Source organism: Brassica napus, chromosome A3 (assembly GCF_020379485.1).
Source record: "Brassica napus cultivar Da-Ae chromosome A3, Da-Ae, whole genome shotgun sequence".
In the NCBI taxonomy this organism is placed as follows: domain Eukaryota; kingdom Viridiplantae; phylum Streptophyta; class Magnoliopsida; order Brassicales; family Brassicaceae; genus Brassica; species Brassica napus.
In genome coordinates this window covers 7,919,315-7,937,600 of record NC_063436.1, presented here as the reverse complement: position 1 = coordinate 7,937,600, position 18,286 = coordinate 7,919,315, and the positions used below count along the sequence as shown (strand labels likewise).

The 18,286-nt window shown below is 34.7% G+C and overlaps 2 protein-coding genes across 9 annotated transcripts; both read right to left on the bottom strand.

Annotated features, from left to right (window-relative positions):
* Window positions 1-2,390: 2,390 nt before the first annotated feature.
* On the bottom strand, window positions 2,391-7,960 carry LOC106437777 (protein argonaute 6). Of its 2 annotated transcripts, none has more exons than XM_013878749.3 (23): window positions 7,794-7,960; window positions 7,218-7,386; window positions 6,929-7,134; window positions 6,628-6,846; window positions 6,332-6,465; window positions 6,124-6,221; window positions 5,941-6,038; window positions 5,702-5,861; window positions 5,471-5,587; window positions 5,297-5,404; window positions 5,122-5,184; window positions 4,857-4,970; window positions 4,594-4,762; window positions 4,406-4,518; window positions 4,192-4,329; window positions 3,953-4,089; window positions 3,771-3,836; window positions 3,628-3,691; window positions 3,405-3,516; window positions 3,226-3,299; window positions 3,050-3,144; window positions 2,940-2,971; window positions 2,391-2,842 (listed from the first exon to the last, which is right to left on the bottom strand). In XM_013878749.3, exons 2-23 carry the CDS (start codon window positions 7,365-7,367, stop codon window positions 2,706-2,708), a joined length of 2,604 nt encoding a protein of 867 aa, XP_013734203.1. In that variant the 5' UTR covers window positions 7,368-7,386; window positions 7,794-7,960; the 3' UTR covers window positions 2,391-2,705. The 2 variants fall into 2 exon arrangements, with proteins under 2 accessions (XP_013734203.1, XP_013734204.1); XM_013878750.3 differs by lacking the exon at window positions 7,794-7,960 and adding an exon at window positions 7,591-7,775.
* Window positions 7,961-10,500: 2,540 nt separating this feature from the next.
* LOC106437778 lies at window positions 10,501-15,636 on the bottom strand. 7 transcript variants are annotated; one of them, XM_048775053.1, is made up of 11 exons: window positions 15,389-15,636; window positions 14,881-14,986; window positions 14,032-14,170; window positions 13,629-13,940; window positions 13,416-13,563; window positions 12,382-13,341; window positions 12,056-12,294; window positions 11,889-11,962; window positions 11,692-11,797; window positions 11,526-11,604; window positions 10,501-10,657 (listed from the first exon to the last, which is right to left on the bottom strand). In XM_048775053.1, exons 2-10 carry the CDS (start codon window positions 14,934-14,936, stop codon window positions 11,569-11,571), a joined length of 2,070 nt encoding a protein of 689 aa, XP_048631010.1. In that variant the 5' UTR covers window positions 14,937-14,986; window positions 15,389-15,636; the 3' UTR covers window positions 10,501-10,657; window positions 11,526-11,568. The 7 variants fall into 7 exon arrangements, with proteins under 7 accessions (XP_048631010.1, XP_013734205.1, XP_013734206.1 ...); XM_013878751.3 differs by lacking the exon at window positions 10,501-10,657 and having other exon boundaries at window positions 11,359-11,604; XM_013878752.3 differs by lacking the exons at window positions 10,501-10,657; window positions 15,389-15,636 and adding an exon at window positions 15,255-15,376 and having other exon boundaries at window positions 11,359-11,604.
* Window positions 15,637-18,286: the final 2,650 nt, after the last annotated feature.

The window sequence follows — 18,286 nt, the reverse complement described above, 5'->3', positions numbered from 1 at the left end:
CACGCTGAGTACTTCTTTCTTACAGTATTTTGTAGCTGCCTAATGCCCATGTATAATCAACACTTTAATAGTATTCCGTTTAAGTACGATTGTGGTTACAAATACAACCGTACTAAGGTATTAAGTATCATTATGATAATATAACAAGTTATTAAGTATAACCAAATATATAACTAGTTCTGAAAGAATAATCAAACAAAAGAAGTAAAACTTAATGATGTTTTCACTGAGACGTTTTATAGAGTATCGATTATGTCATTTTTCTCTTTCGATCTAATGTGATTTTTATTCTTGGCTATCAATTTTTTTTCCAATATTGGCTAACATTTATACAATGAAATTTCAGAATATAAATATCAAAATATTCGGTTGTAATAAACTTGTTATTTTCCATTTTATATTTAGTTATATTTTTGATTAAATATCCAATTTACTAATCCTTTCCATATAAACAAAATTTGAAACTATTAGTATGGTATAATTGTTTAATATTGTCACTTTCCAACTCAAATAAAATAAGAAAAATATAGTTAATGTTGAATGACATTGTCGGGCGTGGTTTTCCGTTTATCAGGATGGTGGAAACATGTGAACAAATCTTGTCACACTTGTTTCATGAGTAAATATGAGTTAAATTGGTTTCCCACAAAGACTAACACTTGATCGACAACTCTCAAGGTTGGACTTGCACAAAAGTCTACTTCTTATTGAACCAACCAGAAAAAAAATGCGATGCACTCGTCAATGGTATAGGAGCCGAGATTTTCTATGTTATTCTTTACACTCGTCTCTCCTTGTTTTGGGGCAAGTTTCAGTTTTTTCTTTAAAGAAGAAAAAAGGGTAGCAACTAACATAGACGACTAAAAAGGTAACGACGATAGAAAGCAATTGGTAAATTAAATAAATAATGACAACAGTTTGGCAGAATCTATCAAGAAGCTTTTTGCTGTATTCTGTCATTTTTAACTGGTACATAGGACAAGTTTAGACTATAGGTTCAGAATTACACGACAATTATTGTCTTTAAAGTAATTTAATAGCTTCCAATAGGGAAGCTTTAAAAAATACACATGAAACATAAAAAGCAATTCAAGCAGAATGAATACAGACCAAATAGTTATGAAGTGTGATTATTTATAGATAGTTAATATTTCATTGGTTAATAATTCAGACTCTTGTTTTTTTTGTAATTAGACCATGACCAATTTTGATTTTTTAGACAGATGAATGATTAATAAGAAAATATTACATTTTCGAAGGTAAAAAAAATGTTACATTTCTCTTTTCATTATATATACTGGTATTTTAATGATATTAATATAGTTGAAAAGAAACTGCAATTTGAAAGCCATTTGTCAAAAAACAAAAACTACAATAACACATGTTATTACAAAATAAAAAAAGCAAGAATCAGTTTAGTCAAACCGGCTTTAGAAAATATTCGAGGGACAAAACACAGACAAGATTCGTAAATAGTTCGAAGAAAACTAGAAAAACAAACACAGCCTTTATGACAAAGGCAAGGCTGCTTTGACCAAGTTATAGAGGGATAAAACGGTAAAAAGAAGGATTGATTCAAGCACAAGAAATCTCCTGCATCGCAGTTTAGCAGAGCAGGTAGGACCCACATGTCGAAGAAAACGGAGGAAGAGCTGGTCTTGTGACAGCGTCATGATACTACTACCCGTCAAATAGTTCTGATGGCGATTGTCTGTGGTTACCTCTACTTCATACGTGCACGTCGGTTTAAACCGGTTGGACCGCTTAAGGTGATTTTATGCTACGTCAAGTGTTTTCTCACTTTTTCTGGTAGAGAAACACTCACTTTCTTTTGATAAGAAAAAACACTCACTTTCTTTACAAGTACTTATTTTTATTCAAAATAAAAAAAGAAATGTAGCATTTTTACTTGGAAAATGATCTTTACTCAAGTAGTCAAATACATTAAAACCATCTGAAAACCTTAATCCAAGAACAACACCTATATTAAAAGAGGGATGCTCTAATGCTTTAAACTCTTAAAACATTATTTATTTCAACAGTTGCTTTTAGTGGTGTTACTGATTCATAAATAATATCCTAAGGTAGGTTGGCAAAGTATTAAAAGTATTACAGATTCATAAATAAATAAAAAACAGAAGAACCCATTTTCTTAGATTTTAGGGTCATTAATTAAAAGTATTACAGGTTAGGGTTTTAGAATGATGGTAAGTTGTTACAAAAAAAAAGATTGATGGTAAGTAAAAAATTTAGGCATTATTTATTTTATTTTCAAGTTAACGGTTTAGAATTTGGAGCTAAAATTAATATTATTCTGTTCATTTTTTTTTAAAGTAAACTGAATTTTTGTATATACCCAAAGATTAACACTATATTCATAACTCTAGATAAAAATAAATAAACCGAATTTTAACCCGAAGCCTTGTAAACCGCTGTTTTAAGGAAATCAACAAAAACGGTAAACACTGTGTGTCCTTCAGTAAGCAAGCACACTTGGGCTACGAATAATAGTAATAATCCTACGAGCCTCTTTTGAAAACAAAATCTACGAGAGGGCTCTTCCTTCTCCATACTCCTATTAAGACTGTACGCTAGATGATGACTGCGTATATATGCAAAACGATAAGCTTTCCTCCAAAGAGAGTTCATTAGGCTTGAGACTAGAGAGTAAGCAGAACTACGTCTACTTATATTTATTTATCTACTCAGCAGAAGAACATGTTGCTTTCGACTCTCTCGTGCAAACGTGGAAGCTCCGGGACTTTCTCTTCCGATATATCTTCAAACTTTGTGAACTGCGCAAATTGAGCTGCTGCGAGATGAGCGTATCTAACTGGAGCCACTGAAAACAAACACACAAAGAGAGAGGACACATCGAATATTGAGAAGCAATTCGAAGATAAAAAATAGAAGAGAGTTTGATTAGGAAAGTGTATTACCAATTGAGGTTGCAGTTGTGCTCCGCTGGTTGCTGGACCAATGATAAAAGAAGATCTTAATAATAGTAAAATGGAATCAATAATGCAGATGAGGGAGTAGAGAGACTTACACATAGGAGAGAGAATGGATGAGATTCTGCAACTCATCCGGAGAGAAACCAATCTCATCCAGCAAAACATGATAGTGAGCTGGTCTTGAAGTTCCCTGAGGGATCGCCAAGGTGAAACATAAACATATGCAGCGAGGAGTGAACCTTTTAAAAGGTTAAAAAAGTCTAAAACTTACTATTATCCCTGCATGAGCACACATGTAAAAATCGTAGTTGGTCGGATGTACAATCTTGGTGTCCACAACGGTTCCTGACAAACAGAGGTGTCTTTTTCTATGAAGAAAGAGTTCCGAAACCAAATTTGAAATCGTAGTGACTGATGCAGAAGATAAAAAAAAAAAAGTATCCGCTTTACCTGCAGGAACATTTTCATGACCCTTGGCTTGAAACAACTTCGTGTGGTGTCTTTTCTGAGCCACGATGACAGTGAATTTCGGCACATCGGTTTCACCAAGACGTTGATACGCCTGCATCATGTTCAATAAGCAAACTGTTCAGTATAATACTTTCACTAGACACATATTTGAAAACATAATTTGATAGAAGCCAGAACCGGACAAGGAGCTTTGAAACATGACCTTTATAATCTGATCCACCTCAATGTTCAAGACTTGGTTGAACTGTGATTCACTTACTCCATCCCTAACAAACATGCACATGATTGTGTAAGAACAAAACTTTTGGATACTGGAAGTTAAACGTTGAAGATAAACTAGTATACCTGAATATGATAATCTGCTTAGGCTTTCGTGCGTTGCTTGTCTTGAAAAATTCCACAAACAATTCGCTGTTGGCAACATAGTCATAGAGAAAGAGAAGACACTTAAATATCTTTTGATAACTGGTTGCTTCTTGATTTAACAAAAACAAAACAATAGAGCTGACTAAATAGCATTCACATACTTCATGATACCGTTGTCTCCGTTCACAGGGTCCTCGACTGGTTGGAAGAGCGAATCAATCATCTCCATTTTTGGTGACTGAGTTCTCACAGCTGCCCTGTACCTTGAGATCAAGGGCCAGTTTTTTGAACCAACAACCTTGCAGCACAGATCGAGACATGAAGAAGAGCAATCAAGATCCTAAGAGAACCAGACACAATGGGCAAACAAAGGACAAGGAACGTAAGAATGCAGCAATACCGCTGCTATCGAAGGAACATCTGCACGACCTGGAGACCCATGAGATACATCCATACCCAAGATTAAGGTGGGAATTTTGTTAATCAATGGAATGTTGGAAGAGCACTCCATTCCCAACAGAGAATTTATGCCGCCAAGCTAGATTAAGACAATAAAAGAAGTAAATTTACGGAGAAGACTCCAGCATAGGGTTCTAGCTTAGGTGGTGGTATACCTTAGAATTTATCTTCAGAAGTACATTGGTGAGATATTGGTCATTGATCTTCGTAGGGCAGATGCATTGCGTGTTGATCCCTGCTTCAGTGAGACAAACCTTCTTCCAGGGACCTTTATAATTTGCAAAAACAAGTTTAAACTAGAGAGCTGAAACTTAAAATTCACACAGAAAAGGCGAGATGATACCATAGATATCTGAGTTCTTCCGTTCTGGCAAGACACAGAGAATGAAATGAGGAGGATCGATTGGAAATTTCGACTTCATCTTTGCAATCATTTTCTCTACCCTTTTAACAGCACTCAAGTTTTTAGACTGGGGTTCCTCTTCAACTAGTGCAAAAGGTCGATCAATTTCCTACATGGTTAAACAAACCAAAACTCAGACTCTGTAAATGACCAGATATAGTTCAACACTATTCGAAAATGGAGACAGTATCTGCGGAACCTACAATGCCTTTCCTCATGCCACAGCTTATGAGCTCACGGGAAATGTGACTACTGTCGCATGGAAAAGAAAAGTTGACTACAGCCCAGTTCTTAATAGCCCTTGGTTCTATAAGCATCTGCAAAGCAAGAAACAAGGGGGTAAAATAGAAAAGTTTAACGTGCTAATTCGGGAATAACAAGTTCAATCCAAATCATAAAGAGATAAGAACGCTCTGCCAATCCACAAGTATGTATATATGATGAACGAAAATCTTAGCAGACATCTACCTTCTTGTTAAAGTTCCAGCGTCCGTTGCTAGGTAAAAAATCCTCATTCTTTCCAAACTTCAGCTGTATATATACAAACAAAACAACATGGGTGTAAGAATATTAAACAATTCACTAGAGTGTGCATGGCAGTGCATAACCTTTCTATGCACAAAAAAATCATAAATAGTTTTACCGTTGGGGGATTTAGAACCCGGCCTTCAGCTAGAGTCATTTGTTTTTCAATAGATATGCCGCTTCCGGCTAAAAACGGATCTTTATCATAGCAGTAGGTGTGCATTGCCTGCAATTCATAGCCATTAGCAATGATTTACCATCCAAAATAGATAAAGATAAAAACTAAGCTCACATCATTGAGTGCTTTAATTCTCTCTAGGGGTTTTTGTCTTGACTTTTCAACAAGTAAAGCTCTTTGCCTCACTGACAATGCTTTTGTGTAACGTTGCAGAGATACAAGATTACAGAACTGCAAGAAAACGAATAGAAATTGTCAAATTGAAATATACAAAAAAACAAAACAGAAGTAGTATATAAGACTTGACCAAAATTAAATAAAGGAAAAACTGCTGGAGGTGCATACCTCCAGTGGAAGATAGTTGGGGCGATCTGGCTTGCCGACATCAAGGCATGGCAAGTACGCAGAATAAGTAGGCTCTGTGTAAGTTTGCTTAAAATACTCATACACAGTAATCTCTTTAGTCTGTCCTTCACACTCGCCATCTTTAATTTTCATTGTAAATCTGGAAAACGATGAAGAAAGTCAAACAAAGTCTGAAAAGAGGATACATTTATATACGAAACAGGTCATGGGGAACATACAGCTGCTGATTGCACGGTTTCGCACTTAGACCTATAATTTTGAATTCCATGTTACGGTGTGATGCCTTTACCCTCAGATTTTTAAGCACTTTGCTGGCCTGCCATGGTTCAATGAGAAATAAGAGTTCAAACTAAAAGCAACATGGCATGTTCTCAGTTATTGCATTTTAAAACCAAAACTACCTTAATCCAGTCGATCTGTCTAGGCAACTCAACATTCTGATTGGCTTTCAGAAATTCGATAACTGGACCTGGTTTTAAGATCATAGTCGTTGACACGTCTGCAAACCATTGCAAAACGAAAAAAGTTTGGGGAATTATTGAAACTATTCAATGATAAAGAACAGTTCATGAAACATTGATATGAGAAGGAAGGTAAAAAGAAAAATACCAATGTTAAGCGAGAGTCCTCCATCGGTTGGACGAAAGCTGGAATGGAAACCTCGAATCCCTATTACGCCTCCCCCAACATCAACAGAGTTCACATCGTTAAGGAAAAATGCCTGTCTGACTAACAGGCACCCCCTGCATAGTAAATGGTTCTACAGTAAGAATCTATCATGGTCACAAGATGTAATAACTGCATATATACCAACAAAATGAAGTAAAATTCGTCCATTAGAATGTAGAAAGTATCTTTTTCAATGAAAACATACAATGCACATGCAAACAGATAGGACAATGCACCTTTCAGCTGCTTGCTGTCTCAGTACAATGTCAAGCACTCTAACTGCATCCTGAGTGCTGTTATCTGATGTGTCAACTCCTCTCTGAGTGGCAAGAACACTCCTTAAGGGTATTTTTGCTGAAAAGTGGATTTGGACCCTGTAACTTCTTGGCAGGAAAGAGCGCTTTGATCTCTTGGAAGAACCAGAAGGACTACCACCATCAGAGACGCCACAGTCACTACAATATTAACAAGGCTGGCGGTCTATAAGATCTACCTTGTACACTAAAAATAACGCGAGATAAGAGGTGAGGACTATACCGTTTGGAAAAAGAAGCTTCCAAGATGACTTGAAAGTCAAAGTCGTTCTGTGGGAGAGGACCAACGGTATACAAAGTCTTCTCTCCATCGAAGGCCAACCTTTTACCATCAAGATCAGAAGAGTAAGTCTTGTAAAGTTGGTCAATAAGTTTCCTGCCAATTCCTTTCCCTTGGACATTCTCACCGTCTTCTGTGGTGATACTAACCTGCAAAAGAAAGGCATGGGCTTGTCACACATCTCATACACACACATTCACTGATAACAGAAAAGTGACAGAACAAATCTCACAGTGTACTGGTAGAAAACAACATCCGGCTGTCCAACAGAGACATTGAAGTGATTGGTGCACAACTGTATTCTCCTGCCTGTGCTTCCAACCCCAAGCCTAGCTGTGACCGCATAATCTCGACGGCTCGGTTCTTCTGGCGTTACAGGCATCTTTCTTGGGAAGAATAATCTGCAAGTTAGTAGTATCATAGATAAGCTGCTGCAAGCAAGCAAGCAATGAATATACTATTAACTAAAAATAACTAAACAGAAACAGTCACAGATTGAAACCAACAGACCTGCATTCCCTAGATCTATGATAAAAATTGTTCCTTTTTAAGCTCGGATTCAATACTTTATTTGAGCAAACAATTTACACAAGAGATAGTCTCACTCAGTCGATTCAATTGCTGCGGCATGCAAGGTGTTTGTTTCTCAAGGACAAAAGAGTAAAACCCTAGCTCTAAATCAACAACAGCCAGCGAAATTTTGCCTGAGGAGAGAAATCACGAGCGGGAACACGAAACATCTCATCTCTCTCCGAGTCCGGGACAACGGAATCGGTCGGAGAGAAAAGTGGAAATGTCGAGTGTGTACCTTGGAAGAAGAATCAGGAAGGCGGATTCTAGGGTTGAGCACTGTGTGTGTGTGGGGACTATTAGCTCATTTCTTCTGCGCTTCGTCAGCTCTCTCAGGGTTTTTCCCCAGAAAAAGGCAAAACAATGGAGGGAACTGTCTCGCCGCGTGACGGAAAAAAATAAATTAAAATGATACCATTTTTGGGTAATTTAATCTGTCCCAGATAAAAAATTTAGAATTGAGATCAGTAAAAAAGAACCAAACTTGTATTTGACTAATTTGAATTTGAACTGAAAGTAGTTTACAAAAATTTTAAAATTAAAATTTAGGAGTGGGTAAATAAAACTGAATTCGATATTTTTAAGTATATATATGTATCTTTAATTAATATTAGAGATTTTAGGTGGTTTGTTTGTCAAAATTTATAAGTTTTAATGTCATCTAACTTAAACATTTTTTTAGTATACTTATTTAATTAATTTCATTTGTGTTAATAATGTAGTAGTCAATTATTTTGATATAACTTTGATTAGTTAGAGATGTTTTGAAGAATTAAAAATATTTTATATATAATATCATTATTTATACTTTAATATATTTGTTAGATGTAAACATAGTTAAAATTTCCTTATTTTTTATTATTCATATTTGAGAAAATTTCATGTTTACTATTTTCATGGTATCATTGTTCATCTTTATCATCATTAAAAGGACATTTTTATTAAATGACAAAAAACTTTTGTACATTTATTCTCTATATATATAATAAATAATTATTTAAATAAATAAAAAATATTTTTTATGTTTTCGAATTATAATTTTTCATATTCAAACTTTTTATAATAGTTTTTTTGTTTGAATTTTTTTTCAAAATTTCTTTTTGAAAATCGAAAATTATGTTTGAAACTATTTAAAAAATGAAAACTCAAAATCTTTTTAAGTATATGTATTGAAACACTATCGTTTTCGCTATCGAGAGAACTGGATCACTTTTCTTGGCTTATCATTCTTCTTTTATAGGTTTTTGGAGGTGTATCGTACCGCGGTACCGGTGTCCTGATTTTCAGCGTGAATCAAGTGTTTTTATGATGGTCTTTAATGCCTTTGTTTTCTATACGTTTTATTTTGACTCATCGAGCTCGGCATGTGAAACTTTTTCAGTCAGAGGTGGACTTTAACCTTCGTAGACCTATATTGTTCCTTCTTAGGCCTCAACTATACTTGATATGAATTTTATTATGCTTGGATTGGGATCTCAGACCGAGTCTAGAATAGGGTGAAACCCATCTCCAACAATACTCTTTTCTTCTTTTTACTTTTTACCAGCCGAACATCGCATATGCCCGAATGTAAATAAATTGGGGTATCAAAACTCATGACCAAAACTCACTAATGCCCGAAGGTATTATAAAGTGACGTTGTAACACATATTTGGGGAAAACGGCTTATTCATGCCCGAACTAGGGGTTGCTGAGAGAATACATACCTCAACTTTTACTGCAAGTCGAAACATACCTACACTAATCAAAAATTTAAAATTCGTGCCTGAACTATGGGTCGATAAAAAAATACATACCCCAACTCTTATTGCATGCCAAAACATACCTTAACTAATCAAAAATTTGAAATTTATGCCTAGTCTTTAGAAGTCAACGCTAATTTCAATCTATACTATTATTTTCGAAATAATTTTATAGCAACGGAGCTCTCACGTTAAAAAACAGAGTGGCTAAAGTTTATGTTATCCTTAATGAATTTTTATATATATTCTATTATATAATAAAAAAAAATTTATATTAAAAATCTTATATATTTTTAAAAATTATGATGATTCTTATATATTGTGTTGTTATCTTAAAATAATAGTTTACTATTGTAAAAGTAAAAAAAAATTAAGAGACATGATTTTTGCAATATTATATTTTCTTAAAAATATAGGATAATTCTTATATATTGTGTTGTTATCTTGAAATAATATTTTACTATTTTGAAAGTTAAAATTTAAGATAAAAATAATATCTAAGTAAATATTAATGGAGCAATATATTTGTATAAGGATATTTTCTAAGAAGTGATTTTAAGATATATTTGTATATATAAGAATTATCTTTTTTTTTTAAATATAATATTGTAAAAAATCACTTCTTTTAATTTTTTTACTTTTATAATAGTAAAATATTATTTTAAGATAACAACATAATATATAAGAATCATCATAATTATTTTAAAAAAAATATATAAGATTTTTAACATAAAATTCATTTTATTTAAAAATTCATTAAGGGTAACATAGAATTTAGCCAATCTAATTTTTAACGTGAGAGCTCTGTTGCGAAAAATTACTTCGCAAATAAAATTCATTTTATTATATAATAGAATATATATAAAAATTTATTAGGGGTAACATAGATTTTAGCTACTCTAATTTTTAACGTGAGAGTTCCGTTGCGAAAATTTACTTCGCAAATAATAGTATAGATTGAAATTAGCGTTGACTTCTAAAGACTAGGCATAAATTTCAAATTTTTGATTAGTTAAGGTATGTTTTGGCATGCAATAAGAGTTGGGGTATGTATTTTTTTATCGATCCATAATTTAGGCATGAATTTTAAATTTTTGATTAGTGTAGGTATGTTTTGACTTGCAGTAAAAGTTGAGGTATGTATTTTCTCAGCAATCCCTAGTTCGGGCATGAATAAGCCGTTTTCCCGTATATCCCCACATATTTGCAAGAAGAGTGTAACTCATTCCTTTCCTATATAGTAAGTAATATATACATTATCATTTGGCCAACTTTGGATAAATGCTTTTCGCCACAAATCATGAGAGAAATGTAAAACTATCTATATACCTTAACAACCTATCATTTCCCGGTAAAAAAAAAGAAGAAAAGAATCAAAAGGTTAAAGGGGAAAACACATTTTGTTTCTTCACCATTCCCCATCTCAACACGGATGATTGCACTCTAGTCTCTCCAATTAAACCTCAAAATCACTGCAAAAAAAAAAACGAACAAACAAACACAGTTTCAGAGAGTTTCGTCATCATCATCAAACTCCAAAACACATGAATTCTCCAGAGCAATCACGAGAAGAACTAGGCTAATAAGTAATAAGAGAAATTGACCGTAAGAAAAAATTGATTGGAGGTAATAAAGAGAAACATTAAATGTAGGAAGATTTGTCAAACTGTGAATACTTAACAGAAAAGGAAACTCGGAGAAGAAGAGTAAATTATAGCTCAAAAAAATCGAATCAATACCTTCGTAGACCTATATTTTGACTCATCGAGCTCGGCATGTGAAACTTTTTCAGTCAGAGGTGGACTTTAACCTTCGTAGACCTATATTGTTCCTTCTTAGGCCTCAACTATACTTGATATGAATTTTATTATGCTTGGATTGGGATCTCAGACCGAGTCTAGAATAGGGTGAAACCCATCTCCAACAATACTCTTTTCTTCTTTTTACTTTTTACCAGCCGAACATCGCATATGCCCGAATGTAAATAAATTGGGGTATCAAAACTCATGACCAAAACTCACTAATGCCCGAAGGTATTATAAAGTGACGTTGTAACACATATTTGCAAGAAGAGTGTAACTCATTCCTTTCCTATATAGTAAGTAATATATACATTATCATTTGGCCAACTTTGGATAAATGCTTTTCGCCACAAATCATGAGAGAAATGTAAAACTATCTATATACCTTAACAACCTATCATTTCCCGGTAAAAAAAAAGAAGAAAAGAATCAAAAGGATCTTAATCCTTGGTGTTGAGTCTGTTGACTTCTATGTAAGGTGCAATTTCCTTCTTGTGTCATCTCCCTGCGAAAATGATCAAAACCAGTGTGAGAAGAAAAGCAAATAAGCCAAACTGATTCCGAAAACAGACCAGATTGTGAGGAAACTCACTGCACGTTGATGGTTAGCAGATCTGCCATGTTTTGGGTTTCTAGAGCCTGATCTCAAGGTTCGTCCATGTAGTCTCTGGATAAAATCTTGCATGTGATTATATATACTGCAGATTCAAAACCATAACAAACACAAAACCAAATGTCAGAAACTTGGATACATAGCGAAGGGTAAATGTCTGTGAGAAACTACTTTACCTAAGCCGATGTCTGTTACAGGCAGCAAAGAAGGCTACAAACCCGTTCAAAATACTCCTGACAGCACGAAAAACCTGAAAAAAAGAAGCCAGACAAACAAATTTAGTAATGGTTGAAGCTGCAAGGATTCAGATTCTCTTTATTGTATTAGGCATTGGTTTACTGACATGAGAAAAAAGGTCGTTCCAGAGTGTACGCCACATGGAGACTTCATATGTCTTCACAGCTGCTTGAGAGTCTGATGCAAGCTGAAGTATGCTGCTCATGTACCGCCATAAATCTCCAAGAACATCGAATATGTACGAGAAGGAAAACGCTAAACCGCTGGCCAATGCAACTATTACACGGAACGGTGCGTATAACACTTCCGATATGATCCAGAATAGAGGCAGCAAAACCGCACTTGCTGTACAATTGTTAAGTAAAGAAAAAGGATCAGAGTTTATGATTATATGCTTAAATAATAAGAATACTAATGCTTTTTTTTACTTACTGATGTTCCAAACTAGTGAGACGATAAACCAAATGGGCAAAAGCACCAACTCCACCACATCACCAACGAGACTACAACAAGACTCGACCACTATCCAAACCACCGAAACCAAGCTCTCCACTGTCTCCGCCAGCGAGTTCCAAACTGGCAAAAGCAAACCAAGAACCTCCAAGAGAGGATTCACCAGAGGCATCACGAGCAAAGACACAAACGACTGCACAGCACGTGCCATCGTCATAGCCCATTTGACAGCTTTCTGAACGTTGTGAAGGAACAACATCGTCCCCAAGTACTTTATCCTTGACACCATGTCCCATGTTTCGACCCAATCAAAGAGCGGCCCGCATAGCCGAGACGCGGTGGCCTTTAGAACGGGGACGTTTTTGTAGAGATCGTAGAAACCGATCACAACGGTGATGATTGAGATCATAACGTATAGTGTTCTGGCGAGAAGGCACATCCAGGGTCGGTAAAGATGGCAGAACCCGGGGTAAGACTGTAGGAACAGGACCCATGAAGGGAGACCAGCTTCAAGCAGAGTGAGCAAGCGTACGTCGGACATTATAACCTCTCTGAATTTGAAGGGCAGATCACGGTCACCGAACCTAACGAGAACTAGAACATCTTTGTACTGAGTTGCTTCAATGGTGTTCTCACCATCAGGCTGGTCGAAGGGGTGGTTATCTTTTCTTTTGGGTGTTTCCTCCATATAGTCAAATTCAACTCCGGTGCTGATTGCCTTTGTTACTCTTCTTCTCTTGTATGGTCCGGTCAGAGGCGGTGTGTGAGGTTCGTTTTCATCATAGTCTGCAGTAGTAGAGTGGTCAACGCCGAAGACACTTCTTGAGCGGCAAGGAGAGTCGTTTTCAACGGAAACATAGTCGCTACAGAGTTTGTCCTCGTCATCATCAACAGGTGAAGCTTTTGAGAAATCAGTTTCAGCGTCGTGAAAAACCTCTCCTGAACGAGTTACAATACGGTGTAAGCTTAACAAAGCATGCAAGAAGCCATTAATGAAAAGGGAATAATAATACCTTTAGTTGTATCAAGATATTCCATCAAGCAAGATCTTTCAGATTTTGATCCAGAGAACCACTGAGACATATTCGTCACAGCTTGGTCGATGCTCTCGAACTCCCACCTCCGCATCAACTTAGCTTCAATAGCGAGAGAAGTGTCTGTCTGAAGATATATATAAAAGTAAGAAACAATAAAAGCAAAACAGTGGAGAATTGCAAGGGAAGTACCTGTAGCTCATTCAAGTAATTGATACCCCTCACATTGTCCCATTCAACTTCGAACACGATGAAACCGTACAAGGTCTTGTGCAGCTGCTTGTTTAGATACAAAGAGCTTTGCAGTTTCTTTGCAGGTATTTTGTTCTTCGAGAAAGTTGTCGCGTCGATCAGTGAGAACCATTTCTTGAGTTCCTTCATTTTCTTATTGTTGGCCTGGGAACAGGTCTCTTTCGGGTTCTTCCTCTTCTCCTCCTCATCCTCATGCTTCTGCTTTTTCTTCCCTTCTCGACCTTTCGTGTTTGCAAAAGGGGAGAGTCTGGACTGCAAACAAAGAGAGGGGTCAGTCAGTTCATCAGGTTTTTCATCTGAAGCGACAATAAGAAAAGGTACTTAGGAAGCAGTTTTTGACAACCTTTGTAACCATTAGTTGCCAGAAGTGAGCAGATCGGGTGCCGGGATTCAACCATGGCCGGTTGTCTACCAATATGTAAATCTTCTTGCTTTTATTGCCCATGAAAATACTGAGATCAGAAAGATATGACTGCAAGTCTCTGAAACCAAAGAAAAAGCCAGATAAGCAGAGAACATCAGGCAAATAAAATGTGACAACCTATGTAACAGACACGTAACTGTTACCAGATTAAGAACTTTTACAAGAAAAAGAAGGCAACACACATTGAGATTCAGAACAAACACACACGCAACCCTGTTGCCTTTCCACAGAGAAGAGAATATCATGAAACTAGACAAGAGAATTGCTAGAACAAAGGTGCTGGTTCAAACTATAATTCACTTCACAGGGAGATGTTTTTAATATTAACACCAAGAATTGATAAAACATCAGAATCAAGAAAGGAATATAAAACCCAGGCATCAGAATTCCACAAGCATTCAATTCAAAATAAGACCCGAAACAATGCTAATATAAAGGTACAAAAAAAAAAAAAAAAAAAACAGAACCGGAAACTAGATTGTCCTTATAAACAGGTCATATAAGTCCATGTTCATATATATACATGAACTGCAGAGAACCATTGATTGATATCTGAAAGTACCAAACCTTGGACTATCACTGTTTACAATGCAGATCTTTCATACAAATTATCAAGACCAAAAAAAAAAAGAACTTGTTTTGTCAGGAAGGACAAGGTTAAACAATAGGTGAAACAAGACTTTATTATATTGTAATTAAAAAGCAAAAGACAGAACAAGGAAACTAAAATAGTCCCATAAGCTGATCAACAGAGCGAAGAGAACTTACCCGATCTGGAGACTCGTCAAGGGGAAAACACATTTTGTTTCTTCACCATTCCCCATCTCAACACGGATGATTGCACTCTAGTCTCTCCAATTAAACCTCAAAATCACTGCAAAAAAAAAAAACGAACAAACAAACACAGTTTCAGAGAGTTTCGTCATCATCATCAAACTCCAAAACACATGAATTCTCCAGAGCAATCACGAGAAGAACTAGGCTAATAAGTAATAAGAGAAATTGACCGTAAAAAAAAATTGATTGGAGGTAATAAAGAGAAACATTAAATGTAGGAAGATTTGTCAAACTGTGAATACTTAACAGAAAAGGAAACTCGGAGAAGAAGAGTAAATTATAGCTCAAAAAAATCGAATCAATACCGCCCGGCGGCGAAATTGGACCACACGCGGCGTCAACAGATCAGAGAACAATCTAAACCACTCGCCAACAAAAAAGCTAAGAAAAAAAAAAGGAGAATTTCAAAAATTGAGGGGAGAGAAATTGGGTTTATTACTTGCAAGTTGCAACGGAAGAGGAGATGACAGAGAGAATAATATCTCCAACGAGACAACAACTCAGAGGGAGGGGTAAAACTGTAAATTTGTTAGCCGAGGAAGACGGACGGACAACAGAGGAGCTTGCTTGCTTGCTTGCTGGTGTGTTGTTAGTTTCGGTGCCAGTGGTCGTCGGTTTTTTTTTATCGTCGTCACCGTAGCACGTTGGAGAGACGAGAGACATATAAGCTTATGGGGAAGTTATATAAATAAACGCGTGGTATAAGGTCGCGTGGAGGTTTTTAATTTTTTTATTATTACATTAATGTCCCCTAAAAGGTTTTATTTCTCAGAAAAGATCCAATGGATCTTGTAATTAAAACTATATATGTCAATGTTAAATGAAATCTCAAGAGTTAATGTTGACAAAAAATTTCTCAGAGCTTTCATGAATATTTACTTTAAAATGATACTAGTATCTTCTTTATTTAATGAAAATTTCTTCTTTACTGAAATTTTTAATTTAAACAAAAAAAAGAAGAAATTTTCTTCTTTACTGAAAAAAGGAAAAAATTAACATATAATTGACGCATGGGAAAAGAAACATTTACTAATTTACTAAGACCATTTTCAATCCATCCATATTTCTATCTATATATTTTTCTCTAAAATAGAGAAATTCTATTATAGAAGTAAAAATGTTCCAATGAATACCTGTATAATAGAGTTCTTCTATTTATAGGGAAAAATATAGAGATATGTTATTTTTACCTTTAAATATAGAGGCAAAAAATAATTTTCTCTATATTTTTCTGTAAAATAGAAAAACTTTATTATAGAGGTATACATTGGAGCATTTTTATTTTTATAATAAAAAATTTTATTTTAGAGAAAAATATAAAGGTGTACATCGAAGATGTTCTAAGTTGGTATTTAAGTGCTTAGGTTTTCTTGAAGAGCGTATCGTCGTGTCATTTAAGTTGTGACATACACGAATATCCATCGCCTCTGGATGGATGAATGGATACATAAATCGCCTGCAGATATTTAATTTGGTTAATTGAACTGCACGCATCTGGGAATAAATAAAATTATATGCCTTGAAACTTGAGAAAATAAATTCTCATTTGTATTTTCAGGAAGAATAGTAGATGCAAAAGCATAATACTGTACTCGCATATACGCTTTGAACAAGATCGTTGAACTACAAGTCTATAATTATTCTCTTGACAAAACATTTTATTTGTCCTTTTATTTAAAATGTGAATAAACGCCAGTAAGACTATTTCCCTTATATTCAAGCAAGTACATATGCTTTTGTAGTTTCTGGGGTTTATGAAAGAATTTCTATCTAATGCTGCACAAGAAATAAAACCAAAAAGGGAAACTAATCTAGTTTGGTTTGGCAAAAGCACGCGTTCTGGGCGCGTGAGAGAGTACAGAAGAGTGTTGGCCCAATACCAAATCAAAACTTGGACGTATGTGATCGATTCGGTTTCGAATACAAAATCGACGGGAAAATGTATGGAGAGTGGACTCGTGGGTGGGGTCCTTGACGCCGCTTTATAATTCTATCTACTAGAAGCTACGTAATAATTGATAAGAAAACAAATGCAAAGTGTTGTTTCTCAATAATCTATAACCTATGTAAATGCCATTATTGCAGAATCACGTTACTTGCATTATTACATTACTAAGAGCATCTCCAACCCATAACACTATTGTAGTGTCAAAACCACACTATTTTAGTGTAGTTTCAACACTAAAAACAAATTCATCTCCAACCACAACACTAAACTTCACACTAAAAGCTATTTTATAATATTATATTTATATAATTTATTTAAATTTTCGTTTTTAATAATATAATTTATTAATAAAATAAATGGATAGTGTTTTAGTGGAGTGAATAGTGTTTTAGTGTGGTGAATAGTGTCACACCAAATTTGGTGTAAAATTATAGTGTTACACTAAAATGGTGTGATTTTTAGTGTTGGGTTGGAGAAGGTTTTAGTGTAAAATTCACACTAAAATAGTGTTTTGCAGTTGGGTTGGAGATGGCCTAAACAACAAAAATGTCTGTTGTTCATTAGGAATCTTGAGTTCGATCACAATGTTTAACTACTTATTTGATTTCATGTAATAGACATTCAGTAGCTATATCAATCGGACTGATCCAGTCTCTAAAGTTCCGATTCTGAATCGATTATTTTTAAAAGGGCCAAAGGGGTGATCTATATTCATGTGGTTTGGGTTTTGTATTTCTCCTCTATGCGAGTATATACAATTCGTATGCAGGTCCGAAAAGTGTTGGACTGAAAGCTTAAAAAAATCTGCAAAATTTATAAGAAGTTTAAGTTTAAGTTTTTGTCACAAAATAGCATTAATGAGAAAAATGATCAAAAGAAGTTTTATTAAAGAGTAAAAATACATTTATACCGTATGGTTAACTAATCTAGACTTATGGTTTAGAGTTAAAAGGTGGGATTTTGAGGATAGGATTTCAAATTAAAAAAAATTAAAATTAAAATTTTCAAAATAAAAAGTGGTTATTTTGATCATTTTACTTATTTAAGGTTATTTTTATGAATAATCAAAATTTAATATAAATATGTGTGAAATCTTCAAAATATATATTTTCTCTGTTTCATTTTATTGATGATATTTCATTTAGATTAAGAAAATACAAACTTTTACATATATTACGTAGTTGGTCACGTCAAAAACACCACTCTTTTCCACATAAGAAAATGTGAGAACTTGAGACATTTAGTTATACATACAATTGTAAAACCAAGGTTGAATATAATAAACACTGCTAGATTTTGACCTGCGTTTTGAAAGCACGGATTTTTCTTTGAATTATATACAAAATTTGTGAATTAATATTCTGAAAATGTTGTAAATTATTATGTTAC